This window comes from Aphanomyces astaci (assembly GCF_000520075.1).
Source record: "Aphanomyces astaci strain APO3 unplaced genomic scaffold supercont1.17, whole genome shotgun sequence".
Classification (NCBI taxonomy): domain Eukaryota; phylum Oomycota; class Saprolegniomycetes; order Saprolegniales; family Verrucalvaceae; genus Aphanomyces; species Aphanomyces astaci.
The window spans coordinates 661389-675458 of NW_009798280.1; the positions used below are offsets into that span (position 1 = coordinate 661389).

Below are 14070 nucleotides of genomic sequence, written 5' to 3' on the forward strand. Positions count from 1 at the left end.
TGCACAAAATAATTCACCGCACAAAATTTGAAAAAAAGCATCATTGAAATATATCATTTCAATCTGATAATTCTTACCAAACTTGAAATGTCCAATGCGACGCCGTTTTCCCTGGCAAGAGACGACTGGCTCCTTGACGTCGACCACGGCGAGTTGGAGCGAGCACGACGACGAAAAGGTCGAACACAGCGAGAGAACAACACAGAAGCATGGGCGACACCAGAAGTACCGCGAGGAAAAGAAATTCAAAGCTCAAGAGCTCCTGAAGCTCGAATTGACGGCGAACCTCGTGAGACTTTTTCAGGAATCCACGAGCATGTTGTCGTGGAATTTGTACCGTCTAGCGTAATACGTGTCGGACGCTTATATGAGTCAGACACCTGCAACCTTTCATATCCATGGCGTTTTAGGACGGACAATACGACGACGCGTACTGGGCGAATCGCGAGTTGCGCGTCCAGATCCACCAATTGGATTGGTTCATGCACGATACTGCGACGCACATGCACCCGGTCGTGTCACCCGCGCGCGAGTATGTATGTCGACCTCCTCTACGCCGAATTCCGCTAACGGGGACCGAACCGATGCAAACCGTTTTGTGGTGCGCCACGTCGACGTCGACGACAGCCAGACCTCCCGCCGCCGTAACCCCCAGCGCAGCCGCACCTTGTGGTGATGGGGGTACTTCGAAGGTCGAGGCTGAATGTAGTGTGTCAGTGGTTCGATCGATCGACTACAGTACTTTCGACTGGAGAATGAGTACACGAGCAAGTGGTCACATTTGCGTCGCACTGTTCCTACAGCCCTTGGTCTTGGATGCTGAAGCGAGCGCGGACGTTCGGCATGTTCCCTGCGCGACCTGCATGAATGGTGTAACGACATCCCGCTGTCTCCTTTACATAGTTATGATAATTAAATCTTATACTATTAATACATACCTCCGATTGGAAATGATTGATAGGTTTCACTTTGTTGAGCCTTGAACAACTGTATCTCAGTCAAATTAGGTTATTGCCTTGACGATGGGTGTACTTCCAGGTAGAGATTTCACTAGAAATCCGATTTCAATGCTTAGACAGTCCTAATTAGAATATCTGAGAAGTTATGGTAAAAAGAATTGATCAGGAATGATGCTCAATTTTCACTGTTTTTCCAGACAATTTCTGTACACCTATATCTGATTTCTCCTGAACTTATCTGGTTATAGAGGTTTAGGTGGGGTACTACTGTACAGCAAATATGACAATATGAACGAAACATGCAAAATTGGGAAATTTGAAGAAAATCGACAATAGAGTAATATATCGATTTGTTTCGAATTTATATTTATGTTTTTGATTATTTTGATGCTTAACAGTAAATTGGAATACATAAATAATGCCATGCCAATCCACTATTACCATGGAGTTGACGTTGACACAGTCGTGCAACGTGGCGATACGCACGGCATTGCAAGTAGAAATGCATCGGCAACTCCTTGTCCCTTGGCTGGTACATACGCGTACGTTCTCGTGCGTCCATCACTTCACCTATTGTGTGACTCTATCCAATGTCGTGTTTTAGTGTGTGTAGGTAAATAGTGTGACCTCCCTTCTCCCACCCCAAGCTTAGTACGATGTTGTGTTTGATAGTTTGATAACGTTAGTATTAGTGTGTGTGTGTGTAAAAAATAGTGTGCTCAACGGCAGTTTCAAACGTGACGATCTTGGGACTTGGTCGTGTTTAGGTTGTCAAATACCGTTAGACTGACGATTCGGTCGTTAGAGATGGAACCGTTGGAGCGTCTTTTCTTTTGCTCTTGAGGCCAACCCACCAACGTTGCTCATTTTGGAAAACGCAAAGACATGGATAAGTTTAAAGAAACATTGCAATCCGGGATCGATAAAGCTCAAGCTGGAATGGACCAGGTCCAATCTGGAATGAACAAGGTATTTCGAAGTATACATAAATACTACACGACTTTCCCTTGACTCAGCCGCCGCATGTACGGCACATGTGTAGGTGAAGAGCTCCATCATGAAGGAAACTGACCAGCCGTCGTCGGACGCCCCAAGCTCCATCAAGGAGAGTGCGCAGGGCTCGTATGCATCCGCCAAGGACAAGGCTTCGGAAGCCCACGATGTCATGAAGGACAAGGCGCAGCAGACGAAGGAGACGATGGCGGACAAGACGGAGCAGGCGCAAGGTACGATGAAGGACAAGGCGCAGCAGACGAAGGGGACAATGGCGGACAAGACGGAGCAGGCGCAAGGTACCATGAAGGACAAGGCGCAGCAGATGAAGGGGTCAGCTGAGAGTGCGCAAGACACGGTGAGGTATCGTGAATGACTTGTGGAACTCACGGGGGATTTAGCTCAAGGACATGGGGGAAGCTGCCAAGCAAAAGGGCCAAGCCATGTATGAACGTCACGTGGGGGGCGGTTCCAGTTAAGTTTGGCAAGGCGTCGACGGGACTGACAGGGGTCTAACGCGATGTGGAGAGGAGCTGGGTTAGAACAGTTTGTGATAAGGCGACCAGCTTAATGAAAACGCGTGTGCGCAATCTGCGAATATTATTCGCACACAAATCCGAACTCGTCAAGGTAGGTGGATTAGGATCACTCGCGCAACGGCGATATTCGTTTTGTCTAATTATGTCATTGCATCCTATGGATAATACAAGATAGGTCAGGATGTTGCTCCAACGACCTAAACCAAAGCTATACTGGTCTTGCTATTTTTCGCCAATATCGACGAAGAATGGGGTGCGGAGGGGGGTATATGTTTAGTGGAGGGGGGGTTGTTGTTGGTGTGTTATGGCAACGACAACTTTTCACCCCCATAAGCACTCGAAAATACTAGGGGGAGTGTACGAGGACAATGATATGGTATACAGTATAACCCCATTCAAAGACCCCCTTCCTGACTGCAGTGTACTGGAATATCGGAAAATGGGCATGTTTGTACAGTACTTCCAGCTGCTGTACAAGTATCAGCAGCTGGAAGTACAACAACGTCATGCTTCTTTCGATTACAAGTGACTTTTGGGAATACTGTGATCTACACCTTGCCGCAGATTTGGCCGCTTCTTGGACGAACGGGGTGCCGTCACCACTGCCAGGAACGACTGCAACATCATCGCATTCAATTCTGGGTACCCGTCCATCAGCGCCAGCAGAATCTCCACATGACCACGAGGAAATGGTGTCACGACGGCGGTCGCTCCAATTTGATTCTACGACGACATAGTTACACGATATTCCACCTTGAAAAAACATAAAGAATTTATATATATATATATATATATATATGAAAGAAAATATAGTTGTCCATATTGTTACCAAATGCGTGGCAAATTTTTCGGATGCGCTGAATGGTACGACCTACAATGATACTGTCAGTTTCCCGCATATATATAGAGTATGTATGTACGCTAGTCCTTACAAAATCATCCTCGCCGTGAAACAGGTACATTGGGGGCAAAAATGAAGCTTGTAACACTATCACAGCAAGAAAAGCTGAATACGTTTGTGAAAGTATATATGTTGGAAGCGATAGTAGTACGGGGGGAGTCTAACACCAACGCCGGGGGACTGAACGTGTGAAAGTGTCGGGGGCCGTGGAACGAAGGATGCAGCGGCGATATGGCGTGCGCTACCGGTATAAAGTTACGGTGGAATCTCCATTTCGTGAAAAAGGCAAAGTGATCTTTGAATACTTCGAAGTATTGAAAACGCAAACTGAACTTTGGCAAATAATATATTGAATATGGACCATGCCAAAGGGGGTTTCACAACCGGCAAAGCAGCACATTCGTACCTCGCACATATGGAATGATGGCGCGATGGCGTTCGAATTCGTAATGGTCGGTGATGTCGTACGGCCCACAAAGTCCGATAAACGCTTGAACGTGGAGCCCCACGCTGCGGTCGTTGGTGCCAACCTACGCCCAATAGTGAGACAGGACTGACTTGTTATATGTATGATATAGTACGCACTTGGGTGGAATCGGCGCTGCAACGAATGGCAGCTTGGACCAGCATCAACGCACACAATTGCGCTCCTACATGTGCAGATTTAACACCGTCGACATGTATATATGTCGCGCATACCAGACGAGTGTCCGCTCAATGTAATGCGGGTAGGGTCTCCTCCGTGCTTGGCAATATTTGCCACGGTCCACTTCACCTAGGGACCAAAGTGACGGGGGTGGATGCAAACAAATGTGCTCTTTCGTGGCCATGGACGAGGTCGTACAATCGCTTCGAGGTCGTCCAGCATTTCTTCGACATCACCATGAGGAAACGTGCGGTAGCTAGGGACGACGGTGACAACCCCATGGCGCTCGAGCGTTTCGCCCACAGCGCCGTAATGGAACTTGGAGCTGAGGGCCCACGCGCCGCCGTGAATGAAAATCACCACTGGCTTCAGGTCATCCTCATCCTTCGACGAAGTCCCGTACAGATCCAACACGTTGCGCTCGTGGGGACCATAGCTGAAGTCTTTGGTCGACAGGCGCAGAGTGCATGCCAGCGTGCGAAGGGCCAGCGTCGGCGAGGCCAGCCCAAACACGAGGTTGCCTGCGTCACCCATAAACACAATCGTCGCGTAGACCCACGAACTTCGAATGGCTTTGATCCACGACTGGTGCGGAAACCGTTTGCGCAACAGAACAACCCCCTGGTACACTTGCAGCAGATGCTGCCACGTTGTCCACGCCACCAAGGCCACGACGACCCTGGAGAATGAGTAAGCTTACAACGTGCCACGTCATATAGACAGTACTTAAGACAATTGGAAGCAGAGCTTGTCGGGGCAGGTTGCAACTGGTCATCATGGCGGACTACTCCGTCGCCGCGGGGCGATGGCACCACGCGATCACGTCGCCCCAGCATTGATGATGACTTGCAATCGTGTGCTTCGTGCTCTGATTGGTCCAAATAATTCACTTTCACCAATCGATTTCACATCGTTACGGAAATGATTGATTGATGTAACTTACAGCTTGTGGCGCTCAAAACTCCAAAACTGTGTTTTTTCAGTCAGATTTTAGCTTTTTAATCCGGGACTCAAACTGTAAATTCTAGCGTTGACGCTATTCGGCGCGCTAAAGTCAGATTATTCTTCAGATTGGTTAGAGTTCTGACCAGCATACAATCAGCAATACATTTTCATGTGCATACAATTCCCAACACGTTTAGGATTACCTGGTTGCAATGGCATGACGCCATGTCGGCCAAGTACAGGTTCGTGCGTATCCTCGTGGCCCCAGTAGCGCAAAGCGCCGCTCAACGCTAAGTTACAGTGAGTCTATGAGTCCTATCTTGTGTGTCTCATCGACACGACGGCATGTGACGCTTGTATGATGAAGGATGACTGCCGCATTGTCCATGACGGCAGTCGTCCTTCGGCATGCTCCAACCTCTCCGACCGACGATGTTAACCTTATTGCGATTCTTGTAGGAAGCACACTAAAAGTTGGCGCCTGAACAGATGCAAGGACGACCAGGTCACGTGGAACCAGCGCCTTGCATACGTTGTACCAGCACTGCACCCGCTCGCTCGTGTACGATGCCCACATCACAGACACTGGTTTCTCGACCAACGAAGCATGCCCCCTTCCTCTCTAGTGCGACTTCTGGGCTTCTATTAACTCATGCGTAGACTATCAATCAAATGCTGTGTATCGGTTCGTTTTCAAGCGCATGTAAGCGTAACCGCGATTATAGGTCGCAACCGCATTAGTACTGGCAACGGATGCGGCTTTCTGAGCGATATTCCCTGCTAGTAGTTCACTCACTGACTTGTTGGCATGCTTTGCCCTGAACTACTTTTATCCAGGCAATTCTGATGCTTGGTGTCGTGCATCCATTGCGAATAGTGTTCAATCCTGTTTGGCAACCGGTGTGAAATATGATGAAAAACGCTAAATTATTTTGCGTGATCCCTATTTAGATCTGGTTTTAGAGTTTTGGGTTTAGCGTCAGGGGTGGGGATGCTTTTACTTGAGCCTTGAGCCTCGCGTCGTGTACATTGTTGATAGAATCGCGAGCTGAGCAGCCGCTGCCCATTGTTCCTTGAGCTCATCGTTCTTGGAGCCACTCAGACCGACGAAAGGGAAGTCGTGAGCTGCCTCGTCAACTTGGAGGACGATTGTCACGATAGTGTGGTCTTCATGCAAGGTTATGTCTACCTTGAACCAAATATGGATGTTGAGAAAGTGGAAACGCCAACTTTCGGCTGCGGTTAAGTCAATTCTGGTGGCAACGTAGGCATCCATTGTACAGTACATGTTGAATGGATTTGAGCAAATCCAATTGGATCTAACGTCCGGCCTTTTTGATCAAATCAGTGTGCTTCAAACGTTGAATGAAATGGGAGCCATTGAAAGTCTCGGCAAGTGGAACGTCGTTCAGCGCATTCGAGTACGTACGTATTCGTGACCAACACGTAGAGCACCAAACCACGCACCAGCGTCGTGGCCGCAATCAAGCTGTGTTTTTGCACTTGTACAGAAGCACCTGACCGGTACTTGACTTGCAGGACAGCATGATGAGTCTCGGTGGTAGTACCTTGCGAATTCTACTTGTACGCTTGAGCAAGTTCAGTGGTTCGCTCAGCATCATCAACATTGGTGAGCACCGCGTCGAAGACTGGGGTCACACTGTTCGGTGCACGCGACATACAGCCAAGGAGCTGAACCGATTGTAATGCGCCTGGGAGCACAGGTGAAACTTACAACTTGATGGCTTGTTCAATGATCGACAGACAAACGGTTTCAGTGGCATGGTTAATGAGTGCAACGCGTACGAAGTCTTGGTTTACGATGCCGGTCTCGCTAGTGAAGCACAATTCGATGAACGTCCAAACATCGAAGTAACTGGTATTGATGTTGACGACACGTTCGATTGAAAATATGTCTTCCAGCCGGGCGAGTGGTACGATAGAGTGGTGGATGGAAGTTGGACTCAAGACCAACGATTGGCTTGCACCGACTTGGGACGAAGGATTTGCACGGAGAAACAACTCGGATCGCATGGCGTCCTGGTGCCTGCCACCGCTGCCATGAAACTCTTCCATGGTTCGCCCATCAAATCAATACCGGATTGTTGCGTCAAAACTTGTTCTCGAGGTTCCAATGCCGCGCATGACGTATTGAAATTGGACATCGGCTATGTTGTGGGCTTCATCGAGGGCGTCGTACATGGGGCTGATTGCTAACAGTACTGTGGGCACACGGTACTCGGTCCCTTTTGTAACCAGTACAGGAACCATTAATGCACACATCGTACTATGTAATGTTTCAATCCAATACAATCAACCATATAAAACATACAATACAGTACACCCATGTACGTCCTCACTGGGTGGTGCTAATGACGTCATTTCACATCTCCCCCCACAAGCTCCAGTAATAAGCTGGAGTCAACGTCGGTCGTGAGATCCGCTATGTCTGAAGGTGCGCGACCTTGCCCATGCATCTCTATGACTGTGTCGTGTAGATGCGAGTCGTCGGCGGTGTGCATGAGCTCCCATCGACGGGGTTTCTGGAGGTCTTCGGGGTTCCAGAAAATCTGTCGGTCGTGAGATCCGCAACGAGTCCGCTACGTCTGAAGGTGCGCGACCTTGCCCATGCATCTTTCTGACTGTGTCATGTAGATGCGAGTCGTCTACACTACGTACAATGTATATACGTTTATATCCAAGACGTTCAAGTCTGGCTGTTCGGAGGTTGCGAACGAACCACAAACTTACAGCCATCTGTGGACACTGCCTCGAGCTCCCGGTCAGTCACGGATCCATGCAGCGTTGAATTGTCGTGTTGAAGTACGATGTGCTTGTGTGCACTCGAAAACGATGCCTTGATTGCAGGTACGACCTTGTGAATCATGAAGTCTCGATACACGACAGCATTCACGTTGACGAGCGTGGTGACCATAGTACCAGCTGGACGGTTGCGAGTGTTGCGGGCGGCGGGAGAAAGCTGCACGAAAGGCCACATGCCCAGTTTGGCGTTGAACATTTCACCACGGCCAACATCATAGCGGGGTCGAGCGACAGCAGCCAAGAACATCACCTTGGGAATGAACCGCTTGCTCTTCTAAGAGCGAGCACGAAGGGTTTCGCCAGGCGCGAGGTAGGTCTTGCGTCTGGCCTTGTCAGCGTTGAACCACTTCTCGTCAATATGAACCACGTCCCATAGAGGCTCAAATTCGAGGGTCTAAAAATTCTACGCGTTGCGCCTTGTTGTTGTCAGTCAGCATCGGCTAAATGCGAGTTGACCGACTTTCGAACGTTGCACGTTTCAGATGACGGCTGAGGGTGCCCATGGTGAGACCTGTCGCGGCGGATATGTCCCGCATGGTCGACCTCTGGTCGGCAGGCACAGCACGCACAAGCTCCTGGACCCCGGTAATAGTGTACTGTATTGTCTTTTTAAATACTCAAGAACATGAATACTGGCCAAGTTACGAGAAAAAAAAATCGACTGGACAAAAAGCTGGACACCCAAATTGGACAGAGTACCGATTTCATCACTTCTACTCATTCATTGACAGCCAAACGACGAGGTAGAACCATCTAAACATCCAATAAGGCTTACCCAACCTCTATAGATTCCTAAAGGTCTTCGACTCTCCGAAGAAGAGCGCGGGGCCATCCTCGCCTTCCACAAGGCAGAATGGTCCATTCGTCGCATTGCCAAATAGCTTATGCTCTCGCATGGAGCGGTCAGACGCTTAATGCGAGAGCCTGAACTCTATGGCACTCTCCCACGTGGTGGAGCGCTGCCCAAGTTGAACATTCGTGACCAAAGGACCGTTCTACCCGCTGCGTCCAAGGCAGACTCAAGCTACTCACGACTCAAGCACGACCTTCAGCTCGACGTTTCTGAGCGTACAGTGCGGCAATTGCTTTCCAAGTCTCCCCACCCCAAGTACAAGAAACGCAAGCCGACACCAAAGCTCACAGCGGCCCTCAAGCTGGCTCGAGTTGTGTGGGCAAAGTCCCTCGTCGACCTCGGACTTGTGTGGAACCAAGCTGTCTTCTCCGATGAGAAGAAATTCAACCTGGACGGCCCAGACGGTCTACTGTATTACTGGCATGATCTTCACAAGGAAGAGCAGTCGTTTTTGAGCCGTCAGAACGGAGGCGATAGCGTGATGATCTGGGCGGGTTTTTCCCGCAAGGGGCTCACTGAAGTTGGGGTGTTGGAGGGGCGCCAAAACTCATTTGCGTATAGCTACACGCTTACCAACTATCTTATACCTTTTGTGCATGCGTCCCATCCTGATGGATACGTTTTACAACAGGACAATGCCAGCATTCACACGAGTCAAGAGACCAAGGCGTTTTTGGCCGAGCAAGATATTCCACGTTTGGGCTGATCTGCTTTGTCGCCGGTCCTGACAGACTGTGAATCCGATCGAAAACGTGTGGGGCTACTTGGCGAGGAAGGTGTATGCAAATGGACGCCAATTTGCCACGATTCGAGACCTGAAGAAAGAAAATTTGCGTCAATGGGAACTCATAGACAAGGAGTTCCTCATGAAGCTTTTAGGGTCCATGAAATCTCGTTGTATCGCTGTCCTGCAGGCCCAGGGGGCTTCTACGAAGGATTGAAGTGCAATACAGTGATTGATTTTGTGTTTTGTGACTCTGGGATGGCAATATATGAAGTGAGTGTGTCCAATTTGACTGTCCAGGCAAAAAGTACTCAAATTTGGCAATTCGTACTTTTTGAGCCGTACCTTTGATCTTGATACTATCCAGGTTGAACAAAGTCGACAGTGATAGCCACAAGGGTAGATTGACTGCAGGCTAGATTTGTACCATGTCCATTCTTGTTCGTTTAGACGACATGAAGGGTATGTCCAATTTGACTGACCAGCACTGTATGTAACTGTTCGGCGGGTGATGCCAACCTCCGCAGCCGTTTTTGTGAAAGCGCCACGGACTGGCTTTCCTCTATGGAGGAATGCCTAAATGCGTTGAGTTGATTTGGGTATGTGGTGTAATTTTATTCGGGTGGAGGAGATTCGAAGCCGATTTAGAGCGCGAGATTTGAATTTTGGAGGCTATCAGCCAATGAACTATTCCTTTACTTTTTTATGGTCTTCAAAATACGATATCTTGTATTGAATTTAGTAAAGAAATGAATTTTTGGGGTCGATGAGAAGTTCCGTGTTAAGAGTAAATGTGGGACAGAGGAGGTAACCTGCAGTCAAGGCAATAACTTATTTTGGCCGAGGTACAGAAAAAGTTATACTATTCTTTTTTTTTGAACCTGAGGCCACACTGCGTTATGACACATGAGTAAAAGGATGCATGTCGACATTCTTCGCGAATGATACCACTCGAGTCATATGTATCGTAAGCCTATAACGACGGTTCCAGCCAGCATTACTAAGCTTACTTGTATAATGCAATGAGCAGGGCAGAAGTTCGAGATTCTACCTGATGATCCACTGCAACAATACAACGTTTGGATTGGTTAAAAAAGCAATATAATGAAGTTTTGATTGGGTTAATATATTGCCGTAAAATAGGGCATACCCAATGCTTGCCTACTATCGCTTAGGGTACATACTCCATGGGTGCTAGGCATGGCTATGACAAGCTAATGATGGAATCTAGCTCGTGCAGTACCGTATGAGTGGTGGTACTGCCATCAGCTCGTTCATCTTGCCATGTTACAGAACACTTAAGTGGAGTTTCATACAAATTCCTATATAGTTTGAATCGACGGGATCGAACATTATTACGAGTATACAAACATCAAGTCAAACCAACCTACAACCCAGCAGCGTGGCGTAAACGACCATCTGCCGTTTTCAAGTCAAGTGACGAAGAATGGACCACCTAGAGGACAAGAAGACGCCACTCGTGGGCGGCCAAGATCCGTCAGACGATGCGCCCATGGTCACATCCTATCAGACAGGTACATCATGCATGAAGGAGGAAGGATGATAAGGACTCACGGACGATGTTGTGTCTAGAGGAACTGCGAGGTACCCACATCCTTCCATCTCCCTCCCTCGGAATGGCGGAAGCTCACCTGTTGGATCTTCATGTAGGCTACCTCTTGAAGAAGACGCGCAACGGCAAGTGGCAGAAGCGATGGTTTGAGACGAACGGGTGCTTTCTCACGTATTACAAGGTACAAACATCTCCTCCACCTACGTACCTCTCCATGTCGAACAACATGGCGGAAACGTACAGCATCGTCACCATCAAACGGAGACAATATCTCACATGGCGTGTCTAGAAACAAGGGCAAAAGTTACTTGCGGCGCTGAATTTGCCGCAAGTGGGCGAGATCGTGACCCTACCGGAGGACACGGACGACGGCCCTGGGCTGTTCTCCATCGAGCTCAACGAAAGAATATACACGATCAAAGCCAAGCACCAGGAGGAAGCGGCGCTCTGGGTCGAGGTATGCTCCCCCATGTCCACTCATGGCGTTTCTCATGTTGTTGCAGGCGCTGGTGTGGCGTCAAAAGGGTGGCGTCGTCGCCCAAACCAACGGAGGTAGCGCTTCCTCCATCGATTCCATACTCATGTGTTTGTAGACGATGCGCTGTTCCTGCATGCCGCCGCTTCCGCCGGCGCGGGGGACGACGGCGACTTGTCTCCCAAGGCTCCAGGAGTAGTACCCTCCGTCCTGCCCAAGGCCAAAGAGGAACGTGATCATCGCTTCAATATCCATGATCCGGTATGATCATGCTAACATGCTGCGTGTGTAGGTGGAGGAAACCGAAGACGTCCGTCGATGCGGCTGCGGGTGTGCGATCCAATAACCTAACAAGACTGTATGTATCTAGCACCAACACGAATCAGAATGTGTGTCCTTCAACATGAAAGAATGCATGCATTTGAGTGTTCTTTTTTAGGTTCTTTAATGCAGAATACTAGGATCGATTGTTCGACATTAACGACTGTTTCTTTTTGCGATGATCATGCTTTACTGTTAATGCAGCCAACTCTACCGATAGTAGTACTACTAACTCCACCGATAGTAGTACTACTATCGGTGGAGTTGGCTGCATTACTAGTAGTAGTACTACTAAGTAGGAGGAAGTGTAATACTAGTATTGTAGTACAACGCCCAACTATTAATATATACTACATACTTGCCTTCACTCGCTAATAAACGCACTGCTATAATGGCATGGATAGTCCGTGTACTAGTACAACTACAGTACTGTGGTACTTCATTGTTGCTTATTCGACATGCGGATGCAACGTCGAATCGCCCGAGGGAGGCGCCTGCTGCTGCATGTTGACAGTTCGCAGCACTTGGCTCTGCACCCTCGTCACGTCAGACACGCGGTCTTCGACATGGCACAAGCGTTCTTCTAATATCCCCAAAGTCCGAGTGATGATCTCCAGTTGGCCCACAATGTGGTCAAACGTTGCCGTGAGGTGGTGGTGGTCTGGTGAGTTTTCGTCTGCCTCCCGTCGGTGCAGGGATGACGAGGACGTCGAACTCCGTCGTGGAGGAGGGGAAGCGGACGCCGATGGAAGCGGCATCACCCGAGGCGGCGACGGCACTTGGGGCAACGACGACGCGGACGCATGCACATCTTGAATGTCGAGCTCGTCATTCTCGTCGTGGCCATATGCACCATCGGCGAATTCATGTTGGGATGAAGCCATAGTGTGGACAATCGCCGACGGATTCAAGTAGTCCTGGCTCGGCGACCGGCGGTGCCCTTGTCTGGTCTGCGAGGAAGTAGGTGTAGTAGTACTAGTAGTACTCGTACTAGTAGGTCTAGTGGATGTGGTGGGGGGTTGAGAGGAAGCGTGTGGAATCGCATGATGGGGTGGCAGAGGCGGGGGGGACGCAGGGGACCTGGGCGACGACGGAGGTTGACGACTAGGAGAGTGATGCTTGAACACTTTGGATTTGGGCAACGCCGTGGGAAAGTGCGTGTCGTTTGCATGCAAACATGTGTCCAAGTCAGTGTCCCACAGCATCACGAGCGCATCCACCGACCCTGTCGCCGTGAGCTTCGAGTCGGCCGAGAACGTCGCGCAGTTGACCGCGCCGTTGTGGCCGTGCATGGTGTACAGGAGGTGGCCTTCCCGGATGTCCCATAGCTTAATGGTGCCGTCTGTGGATGTGGACACGATGTAGTAGCCGGACGGGTGAAAGTCGATCGATGTGACGCTGCCGTCGTGCGCGGGGTAGTGCTGGATGAGTTTGTGCGACCGGATGTCCCACAGGTTGAACGTGTGGTCAAAGCTACATGCACCCACGGTGTTGCCTAAACGAAGCGTCACCATGAAGATGGGGACGACTGAGCATGGAGCGTACCGTCAGGATGAAAGCGCACGGCGTTGATGATGCCGCTGTGGTCAAAGAACGTGGCGAGGCAGTTGCGTGTCGCCTTGTCCCATACCTTGACGGTCTTGTCGTCGCTGCCAGATCTAGGGAGGTCGTATGTGAGGGATGAGTTCATGGAATCGTTATGGACACTTGAAGGGATACTACGTACACCAACACGCGGGCGTCGGGACTGAATCGCGCAGACCGCACCCAGTTGCTGTGGCCGTTCCACGAGCACACAAAGCGCCTCGTGGGCAGACTCCACAGTTTGATTGACTTGTCGTCGGACGCCGTGAGCAGCTCGGCCGAGTCGTACGAGAAGTCGACACTCCGCACCCCACCGGCATGGCCCTTGATCATGTGTGACTCTCCCTTCACGGACGGGATCCACAGCCGCACGGAACGGTCCTGTGACGCTGACGCTAGAAGATCCCCCGATGGCGCGAACTGGACGTCAAACACCGGTCCCTTGTGCCCCAGGAACCGAAACGCGCGCATTTGGGGTTTGAAGTTCCAGATCATCACCGTGCAGTCCAACGACCCTGACGCCAACTGCCGCATGTTGGGACTGTACGAAAGGCACTCCACCCCCGACTTGTGGCCGCGAAAGGTGCGCTGCAGCGATGGATCCATGGGAAAGCAATCGCTCGAGACCGCTTCCGTCCCGCTGTTGACCCGCTTTGTTGGATCCCACACAGGATTCCGGATGTGTATCCGAAATAATCCTTCATTTAAAATAAACTATCCTTGGTAATTATAAT

General features: G+C 49.9%; 6 protein-coding genes across 7 annotated transcripts; 3 read left to right on the plus strand and 3 right to left on the minus strand.

The window, feature by feature from the left end:
- Window positions 1-1813: 1813 nt before the first annotated feature.
- Window positions 1814-2570, plus strand: H257_08064. Of its 2 annotated transcripts, XM_009833837.1 has the most exons (4): window positions 1814-1928; window positions 2002-2185; window positions 2252-2310; window positions 2354-2570. In XM_009833837.1, the coding sequence occupies exons 1-4, from the start codon at window positions 1845-1847 to the stop codon at window positions 2429-2431; spliced, it is 405 nt and encodes a 134-aa protein (XP_009832139.1). In that variant the 5' UTR covers window positions 1814-1844; the 3' UTR covers window positions 2432-2570. The 2 variants fall into 2 exon arrangements, with proteins under 2 accessions (XP_009832139.1, XP_009832140.1); XM_009833838.1 differs by having other exon boundaries at window positions 2002-2310.
- Window positions 2571-2916: 346 nt separating this feature from the next.
- H257_08065 (hypothetical protein) lies at window positions 2917-4905 on the minus strand. The gene is made up of 9 exons (XM_009833839.1): window positions 4765-4905; window positions 4237-4717; window positions 4092-4167; window positions 3978-4042; window positions 3799-3922; window positions 3544-3633; window positions 3424-3479; window positions 3321-3362; window positions 2917-3214 (listed from the first exon to the last, which is right to left on the minus strand). Exons 1-9 carry the CDS (start codon window positions 4872-4874, stop codon window positions 3011-3013), a joined length of 1248 nt encoding a protein of 415 aa, XP_009832141.1. The 5' UTR covers window positions 4875-4905; the 3' UTR covers window positions 2917-3010.
- Window positions 4906-7361: 2456 nt separating this feature from the next.
- On the minus strand, window positions 7362-8053 carry H257_08066 (hypothetical protein; the record flags this gene model as incomplete). Its single annotated transcript, XM_009833840.1, has 2 exons — window positions 7362-7553; window positions 7724-8053. The coding sequence occupies 2 exons, from the start codon at window positions 8051-8053 to the stop codon at window positions 7362-7364; spliced, it is 522 nt and encodes a 173-aa protein (XP_009832142.1).
- Window positions 8054-8288: 235 nt separating this feature from the next.
- H257_08067 (hypothetical protein) lies at window positions 8289-8687 on the plus strand (the record flags this gene model as incomplete). The annotated part of the gene is made up of 2 exons (XM_009833841.1): window positions 8289-8391; window positions 8605-8687. 2 exons carry the CDS (start codon window positions 8289-8291, stop codon window positions 8685-8687), a joined length of 186 nt encoding a protein of 61 aa, XP_009832143.1.
- Window positions 8688-10830: 2143 nt separating this feature from the next.
- H257_08068 (hypothetical protein) lies at window positions 10831-11777 on the plus strand (the record flags this gene model as incomplete). The annotated part of the gene is made up of 7 exons (XM_009833842.1): window positions 10831-10918; window positions 10977-10988; window positions 11055-11137; window positions 11246-11413; window positions 11460-11508; window positions 11550-11692; window positions 11724-11777. The coding sequence occupies 7 exons, from the start codon at window positions 10831-10833 to the stop codon at window positions 11775-11777; spliced, it is 597 nt and encodes a 198-aa protein (XP_009832144.1).
- Window positions 11778-12012: 235 nt separating this feature from the next.
- H257_08069 (hypothetical protein) lies at window positions 12013-14015 on the minus strand. The gene is made up of 3 exons (XM_009833843.1): window positions 13479-14015; window positions 13298-13410; window positions 12013-13247 (listed from the first exon to the last, which is right to left on the minus strand). The coding sequence occupies exons 1-3, from the start codon at window positions 13940-13942 to the stop codon at window positions 12202-12204; spliced, it is 1623 nt and encodes a 540-aa protein (XP_009832145.1). The 5' UTR covers window positions 13943-14015; the 3' UTR covers window positions 12013-12201.
- Window positions 14016-14070: the final 55 nt, after the last annotated feature.